General features: G+C 41.3%; 1 protein-coding gene across 1 annotated transcript; it reads right to left on the reverse strand.

Moving 5' to 3' along the window:
- Window positions 1-5,017: 5,017 nt before the first annotated feature.
- Window positions 5,018-5,401, reverse strand: LOC138371195 (uncharacterized). Its single transcript, XM_069336036.1, has one exon. The coding sequence runs from the start codon at window positions 5,399-5,401 to the stop codon at window positions 5,018-5,020; it is 384 nt and encodes a 127-aa protein (XP_069192137.1).
- Window positions 5,402-10,011: the final 4,610 nt, after the last annotated feature.

The following is a 10,011-nucleotide window of genomic DNA, read 5'->3' on the forward strand; positions in this document are numbered from 1 at the left end:
GGAAGCAAATACTATTCATAATTTTAAAACCAGGTATGATAGGGAAATGGGACAGGAGTCATTGCTGTAAACAACCGATGCTCGAAAGGCGGGATCCAAGAGTCAATGCTCGATCCTGCAAGCACATATAGGTGAGTACACACACACACACACACACACACACACACACACACACACACACACACACACACACACACACACACACACACACACACACACACACACACACACACACACACACACACACACACACACACACACACACACACACACACACACACACACACACACACACACACACACACACACACACACACACACACACACACACACACACACACACACACACACACACACACACACACACACACACACACACACACACACACACACACACACACACACACACACACACACACACACACACACACACACACACACACACACACACACACACACACACACACACACACACACACACACACACACACACACACACACACACACACACACACACACACACACACACACACACACACACACACACACACACACACACACACACACACACACACACACACACACACACACACACACACACACACACACACACACACACACACACACACACACACACACACACACACACACACACACACACACACACACACACACACACACACACACACACACACACACACACACACACACACACACACACACACACACACACACACACACACACACACACACACACACACACACACACACACACACACACACACACACACACACACACACACACACACACACACACACACACACACACACACACACACACACACACACACACACACACACACACACACACACACACACACACACACACACACACACACACACACACACACACACACACACACACACACACACACACACACACACACACACACACACACACACACACACACACACACACACACACACACACACACACACACACACACACACACACACACACCGCATGACGGGTTTGACTTGGCATGTGCGAGCACGCTCTGTCCTGGGCAAGAAGCTACACTCTCCCCTCGACTTGACCCTGAGCTCTGGTGTGGCAGCGTCCACTCTTCTTGAAATCTGGAGTCTGAATGACGCCCTGAGGCATGACGCCCACATGCTCTCCAGGATACCGTGATTGCGTCCCCTGTTGACCAATGGCAGAAGCTAGGTATTCTCGCCTTTTCTGTAAACGTATCTGATTGGCACGCGCACCTATTCCTCAGCCAGAGTCGTGGTTTGGTTTCCACATCATCCAGCGAAAAGCGAAATTGTCTCAGAAAGGGGGGAAAAGAGGGATTGTGGTTAGAACCTAATGGTTTTGAGGAGAAAGGGCCCATCTCTGCCCCTCCCACCACAGTATCCACCAAAACTCACTTCTCCTCTGTAAAGGTACACCAGGCCTGATACTGTTCATCTGTTTACTCAGTTGCAACAGGACTATATGACCCAGGTCAAACCTGATGACCTCTTTAGACCCTTCAGACCAAACTTGACACACAGTGGATGACAAATAACGAAGTTGTGCCATGCAAGCACACATACAAGCAACCATAAACAATAAGAGCAGGCACAAATCTGTACCATTAGGAAGCATATCCTCACAAGGTAACTCAAAATAAAATTTGTTATTTTAAAATTAAAAATAAAATTATAATTGCTTAGTATATATAAAAAATCTGAATTTTAAAAGACGTTCACTGACAATTTTGAGTAAAATGGTGTCAATGATTTGTGGCAATGATTGTTCCACAAGTAGATAGGGCAGATACTGCACGATTTTCTTGCAACTGCTAATGATTATTGGCTGGGCCATATCCTAAACATAGGGAAGTTTCTGTGAAATCAAACAGTTGAGACAAATATTACAGAACCCTTCATAAAAAACATTATTACAGGTCCATTGCTATTTGCATAAAATTATTCACAAACAAAATATTAACACTTCTTACTTAGTGTATTTCATATATAGTGACAAATAACAATGCTAAAAACCCTTTGTAATATAACGAACGAAAAGATTTAAATATCTATTCCAGTTTTTGGTTATGACAAAACCTGGTGCAAAACCTTTTCTATAGTCAGTTGAGAAACTTTAGAAAAATAAATTATTGTGAGTCATTGAATGCTTCTTTTTTAAGTGAAAGGGAAAGTTAGCGCAATGTTTACTAATTATCTAATACTATGTAGTGTATAATATGTAGACTAATATACACGTCTTTAGTTCCTACCTAGAATATGAATCATTGTTTGCATTTTTCCTATTCAACGCATATAAGTGTTTTACAATACATCTCCCATACTTTTGTATAGGAGATGAAGGAATGCAAAGGTTATAACCCTGGAAACAAAAACCGAAACTGTCTCTATTTTCCGCTTGTTACAACTTGTAATAAAGATGTTACATCTTGGCTTAGCGTGTTTATGACGTATTAGAATGTTTTTACAACTTGCTATATTGGCTGTTATAATTGATTAGGAGGTGTTAAAACTTGTTCGAACTTTGTAATAACGTCGTAGTTTCGGTGTGTGTTTGGCGTGTCTTACCTCCATCATCTCTCTCTACTTCCCTATGCAAACGATGAGTCACAATAACGTGGCTGAAGATATAATGACCAAACGAAACACCAGTTAATGAAGAAACGACGACGTTTCGTTTCGTCCTGAGTGTAGTTTGGTCATCATATCTTCCTCCGTCTCTTTTCCTTTCCTTATCTGCCTCTTCCTGTCTTTGTCTCTCTTCCTCGAGCTTACCTGCTGGAGACAGTGTTTATGAGATTTATTCCCTGTACACACACACCGCCCAGAGGAATGTTTGTAAATGCGATTTTAATTGTTAATAATTATTCTTTCTCCTGCCTACAATCTGATCCAGATGTTAGGTCAGGTTAGGTTAGGAAACCTTTAGTTGAATACCTTTCCAGACATCTAATGGGTGAATTGCAACGTGGAACTGAACAATAACAAACAATGATAAGAGAAACTAGAGGAATCAGCTTAACACTAGTGCTTTGCTTGCAATGGCGAGAGGGGCACTGGTGGTGCTCGGGTGGATGGCAGGTGTAAGGTGATGGATGGCAGACTGCTCTATTGCAAAGTCACTGAGACATCCGCTGTTAGTAAACTAATTGTAAACCCGGAGACGAATTTCTTGGCTAGGAAACTTTGGAACTCTGTGGGGACTTCTTTTTAAGCCTATGGCCTAGGAAAATTGTGGAGATTAAATTTTAAGTCTACTGGAAGAGTTTGCAATAAAGTCTATGAGCTAGGAAATTTACATTCAAATTTATGACCTAGGTAGTTTACATTCGATGGCCTAGGAAATTAATTTAAGTCTAGAGAGTATGACCAAAAAACTCTATTTAAGTCTTGACCCTAAGATCTCCATTTAAGGCTACGGGCTGGGAAGTTTACCTTTAACACTATGGGAATTTTACATGTAAATCTACAGGAACTTCATACCACATCTCTCTTCCCCAAAAAAATAAACGGGTCCTCTAAGTCACACCATTTAAATTTTGCAGGAAAAGTCTTCTGGAAGAAAAATTACATTGAAATCAACAGGTAGTTTACACTTAAGACTGATAATTTCAAACTTCATCTTACACCAAAATTTGAAAATGACAAGTCTATGTAATACCATTTAAAAAAACATAGGAAACGTCTGCTGGAAAAATTACATTTAAGTCTACGGGAATTTTTCGTGAAAATGAATGGGAATTTCACGCCCTATCTCGCCCACAAATTTTTAAAATGCACCACCATAGTCATACTGTCTTGCCTATGTACAGAGATTATTGGGGCTGCCATTCCCAAAGTGAGCATGCAAAGACATAGATGACATTCGTCTCGTTCAAAACATTTTCTTTGGATTTGGAAGAGTTCTTCATGAACAAGTTTGCTGAATTCAGTAACATCTACACGAAACACTGTCACTATATAAAAATTCATGGAATTGTTAAAAATAAATAATAATAATAATAATTAAATTAGCAATAATTCCAATTTAAATAATGATAGTAATTAAATTAATAGTAATAATAATTAAAAATATTGAAACTAATTAAAATTAAATAGAAATCATGATATGTAAAACACAATTAATACATATGTAAGCAAATAACAAAAAACATTACCCAAAATATTTATAAAATATTGGTTTTGTTTGTTGCCACAGATCGCTACTGCTCCACCAAGCTTGGTACACTTACCATCAATGGTTACTTGATTGACTGCAATTGTACCCACGGTGAAGGGTCCAAGCTGCGCATAACCAAACAGGATACAGGTAAGTCTCTGTCGGCCGTGATGAACTGTCCAAGCTGCACTTACAAACAATACATTAAAAAATATTGTAAATGAATGAATGTTTAGTACATTTATATAGTTGGTTAGTTTACATAGGTTTACAGTGAACAATTTATCTTAAAGAAAGTGTTAAAAAACATAACATGAATGTCTGACAATGAGAATACAGTTTAAAGGATTAATTTAAACTAATCATTCAATGGCTTTATACAAAAAAAAAAATACACCTTAGGCAGTCTCCATGTATATGATTCTGGGGCAAACCCAGATCAAAATCATTCCCAACACAGTTCATGCAACATAGAACTGACTTCCATAGAACTCAACATTCCTAACAGTAAGGCGTCTCTTTGTCACAGCAGTTCCTTCAAAATTACAATTATCCAGCTGTGGGTCTCACTGCTTTCTCTGCTGACAAGTTGTTTTATTGTATGCTGTATACCTGCTGCACCATGATATATATGTATCACTCATTCTTAAGTTGTATTACCTGACAACTAAGTTTGTTCTTCTGGGATAGTTGGAGTGGCAGTGACTATAATAAATAAAAAGGAATTGATTGAGTTTGCTGGATGTGCGATTCCCTTCAAACAAAAGGATACCATTCGTTTGTAAACAATTTCTTGAAGTGTAGATGTGGACATAAGGCCCGTTATGAGATTGCAATGAGTGCATGGATAAACACCCAAGATTCGTCTTGAACATTTTCTCCATTCACAATTAAGGTTACCAAAATCAACACTTTGAAGGTGGCATAGTTCACAGTCATGCAGGCATAGTTCACAGTCATGCAGGCATAGGTCATAGTCATGCAGGCATAGATCACAGTCATGCAGGCATACATCACAGTCATGCGGGCATAGTTCACAGTCATGCGGGCATAGTTCATAGTCATGCGGGCATAGATCACAGTCATGCGGGCATAGTTCACAGTCATGCAGGCATAGGTCATAGTCATGCAGGCATAGATCACAGTCATGCAGGCATAGATCACAGTCATGCGGGCATAGTTCACAGTCATGCGGGCATAGGTCATAGTCATGCGGGCATAGATCACAGTCATGCGGGCATGGATCACAGTCATGCGGGCATAGATCACAGTCATGCGGGCATAGATCACAGTCATGCGGGCATAGATCACAGTCATGTGGGCATTGATCACCGTCATGCGGGCATATATCACAGTCATGGGGGCATAGATCACAGTGATGCGGGCATAGTTCAAAGTCATGTGGGCATAGATCACAGTCATGCGGGCATTGATCACAGTCATGCGGGCATAGTTCACAGTCATGCGGGCATAGATCACAGTCATGCGGGCATAGATCACAGTCATGCGGGCATAGATCACAGTCATGCGGGCATAGATCACAGTCATGCGGGCATAGATCACAGTCATGCGGGCATAGATCACAGTCATGCGGGCATAGATCACAGTCATGCGGGCATAGATCACAGTCATGCGGGCATAGATCACAGTCATGCGGGCATAGATCACAGTCATGCGGGCATAGATCACAATCATGCGGGCATAGATCACAGTCATGCGGGCATAGATCACAGTCATGCGGGCATAGATCACAGTCATGCGGGCATAGATCACAGTCATGCGGGCATAGATCACAGTCATGCGGGCATAGATCACAGTCATGCGGGCTCAGACATTGCCTGTTAATTTCGACCGTGTTTCAAGTTGATCGAATTCACTCATAATGACATAATGACATTCTTAATTTTAGGTCTATAATAGCATCAGAAAAATTAACGTGGACCGTTTGAGGAGAGGATATGACCCAGATGCTTTTCAAAAAAAACTTTCAGTAATCTCTCTGCACAGTAACTCTAGTTACGGATCAATATAAAACGGATCGTGTGAGATAATGGGAACTATAGCACATTTGGCTAGATTGAAAGTATGGTTGTATTCTGCATTATAGCTCTCACATATTCCTCTCAAGATCTTCAAAGAATCTTATGTCGGTGTGAGCAGAACTAGATCATCAGCGTAACAGAAAACATTGACCTTAGTTGTGCCTCTGCGTCTGCCAGCTCGACGGGATTTTAACTCCTTCAACAATGGATGAAGATAGAGAGCAAATAGTATAAGACTGAAAACTGTACCTTATTCGACTCCATTTTAGTGAGAAATCTTTAGAGTGGACATTACTCCTTTTCACACCGGCATTGCATGAATAAGAAAAGTATAGAAATCTAGCAATGACAGGACATACTTTTCTGTTAAGCAGTTCATTGAAAAAGAGTAATGTGTTCACATTTGTCAAAAGCTTTGGAAGCATCATGGAACAAAGAGAGAACAGAGCTACTGAGTAAGTTGTAGTACTGAATAGTTTCGTTCCAGAACACAATTCACTATTGTACCTGGTTAAGGGTCCAAGCTGCACTATACCGCTCACTATATGTCATCTGTCCTCCAAGGGCAATATTCAATACTGTCCTGTAAGCCCCGACGCCATACCCAAGTCTATGTTACCATTTGTGATGTGTCCAAGATGCACTACACTACCCAGTGTTGAATTAAGTCTAGTATGTCACCCGTGGAGAATGGTACAAACTGTACAATTAGACAGGTAAGTTTCATCTGTCATCCGAGCAGAAGTACACGTCTCTGTCACCCGTTGTGACAAGTCTTAGCAGCAATGAATCGCTTAGTTTGCAAGTCTCTTCTGTGACCCGTATATATGACTTCCAGCTGCACTATACCACCCAGAACTAAATCAAATATATAAGCAACAAGGTTTCTGTCACCAGTGTAAACTCCGTTCAAACTGCACTATACCGTCCAGTAAACAAATACATGTGTATAACTCATATTTAAGTCCAAGCTGAACTATAACAAACAGTTTTCAATTCTCTGTCATCCATGGAGAAGGGAACAGGTCACACTATACTCACTAGTTCCCCATTACGACTGGAAGCTAGAGGCTCAAGAAGCACGGTACCTCCCAGTGCTCAGCAAATCTCAACCACTTGTGTCGGAGGGCGCCAAACACTGTTATATATCTGCCTCTATTTTCTGATTGTAGAAAGGTAGTAGGTTGTAGAAAGGTCTCACTGTAATTTATGATATAAAAAAATCAAAGGTTCCTAAAATGTTGATTTTCTAAACCAAATTTTAGCCCTTTTAGCTATACACAGATAACAGTTTTTATAGTCTTTTATGTGTGTGTGTGTGTACTCACCTAGTTGTGTTTGCGGGTTTTGAGCTCTGGCTCTTTGGTCCCGCCTCTCAGCCGTCAATCAACTGATGTACAGATTCCTTAGCCTACTGGGCTCTATCATATCTACATTTGAAACTGTGTATGGCGTCAGCCTCCACCACATCACTGCCTAGTGCATTCCTCTTGTTAACTACTCTGACACTAAAAAAGTTCTTTCTCAAGTCCCTGAAGCTCATTTGGGTACTCAGTCTCCACCTATGTCCCCTTGTTCGCGTACCACCCGTGTTAACAAGTTTATCCTTATCTACTCTGTCAATTCCTCTGAGAATTTGGTAGGTAGAGTTCATGTCTCCCCCTTACTCTTCTGTCTTCCAGTGTCGTGAGGTGCATCTCACGCAGCCTTTCCTCGTAACTCATGTCTCTTAGTTCTGGGATGTTACGGAGTCATCACTACCGTCCGAATGTGCCCTGGTAGTTCCTGCCCCATCTAGGAGTCTGCACTCGAACTCCCCTGGAATTGGACGCTACTTAGACAACACCATCTAATGGGGGTTGGTGTGATAGTGACAAATGGCTCCAGTTTCTTGCCCTGGCTGGCGAGTGTGGTCAACGTGAATGACTTCTAGTGAGGAGGCGGCTTTAAGGTACTGATCGGTGTGGAAACACTGGGATTGACGGATTCTGCATTGTGTGTGCGTTTTGAGTGTCCTGTGTCCTGTTCGAAAGCGACACTTGTACATAAGTATAGTAATATTCCCTTTTTATATATCTATTTACTAGCAGTTCCCGGCCACGCACTGCTGTGGCTCACCAATGCATGTGCGTTACTGAGCCACAGCAACCTTCCCTGTTCCCTCTTCCTCCCCACCATGCCCCACACCCCTGTCTCTTTGTCCTCTCCATCATTCTCCATTCCCCCCATCCCCTCGTCCTCACCATCCCAAACTCACCTGTCCCCTCGTCCTTCCCCACCATTACCTCCTCCCTTGTCCCCTCGTCCTCCTCACCATCTCTCACTTCCGTCCCCTCGTCATCCCCACCATTCCCCACGCCCTCGTCCGATGCCTTCCCAAATGGTCTGATGTTCCCAACAGAAAATTTTGAACATCAAGTGATCTGATGTTCCCATCACTAAAATATAAGAAAAACAATTAAAAAACGAAATGAAATTATGAAAAACAATCTATACTCACAAAATGAACAGTATAGTAAACAACACAGCTTAATTCCAATGCAATTAACTCAAAATAATTAAAACAAAATGAAAATATATCAAAATTTTGGAAAATTCATTTTATCACTGCAATCAGAAACATTGAAATGTAATTGTAACTTATTTAGTATAGCATGTGTGTTGCTCTTACATGCAACAGATGGCGCTGTTTTTCAAGAAAAAGCATAGATTTACCTGTCACAGGTGTGGTATCTATACTTATACTTACGAAATAAACGGTATGGTGAACAACACAGCTAATTCCAACACAATGTCACACAAAAGAACTAAATAAAAACTAAAATATATCGAAGCCTATGAAAATCAAATTTATCAATACAATCGGAAACATTGAAATGGAATTCATGACATATTTAGTATGTGTATATGTTGATATTATAAGCAACAGATGGCGCTGTTTTTCAACAACGCATGTTTTTACCTATCACAAGTGTGACATCTACATAGTAGGCCTATAAAAAGACGCGCCTATTCGAATGCAACTTTGTGTCAAAATTTCAAAGCAATCGGTACTCACCTAGTTGTGTTTGTGGGGGGTTAAGCTCTGGCTCTTTAGTCCCGCCTCTCAACTGCCAATCAACTGGTGTACAGATTCCTGAGCCTATTGGGCTATATCATATCTACATTTGAAACTGTGTATTAAGGCAGCCTCCACCACAACATTACTTAATGCGTTCCATTTATTAACTACTCTGACACTGAAAAAATTCTTTCTAACGTGTCTGTGGCTCATTTGGGTACTAAGTTTCCACTGTGTCCCCTTGTTTGTGTTACACCCAGGCTAAAGAGTTCATCTTTGTCCTCCCTGTCTATTCCCCTGAAAATTTTGTAGGTGGTTATCATGTCTCCCCTTACTCTTCTGTTTTCCAGGGTTGTGAGGTTCTGCTCCCTTAGCCTTTCCTCGTAACTCATTCCACTCAGTTCTAGGACGAGTCTGGTGGCATACCGCTGAATCTTCTCTAACTTCGTCTTGTGTTTAACTAGGTATGGACTCCAGGCTGGAGCTGCATACTCCAGGATTGGTCTTACATAAGTGGTAAACAGGGTCCTGAACGATTCCTTACACAAGTTTCTAAAGGCAGTTCTTATGTGGGCCAGTCTTGCATATGCAGCTGAGGATATCCTTTTGATGTGGCCCTCTGGAGACAGGTTCGGTGTAATATCGTCCCCCAGATCTTTCTCTCTATTTGACTCTTGTAGGATTTCACCTCCCAGATGGTACCTTGTGTTCAG

The sequence above is a fragment of the Procambarus clarkii genome, chromosome 35 (assembly GCF_040958095.1).
Source record: "Procambarus clarkii isolate CNS0578487 chromosome 35, FALCON_Pclarkii_2.0, whole genome shotgun sequence".
Taxonomy (NCBI): Eukaryota; Metazoa; Arthropoda; class Malacostraca; order Decapoda; family Cambaridae; genus Procambarus; species Procambarus clarkii.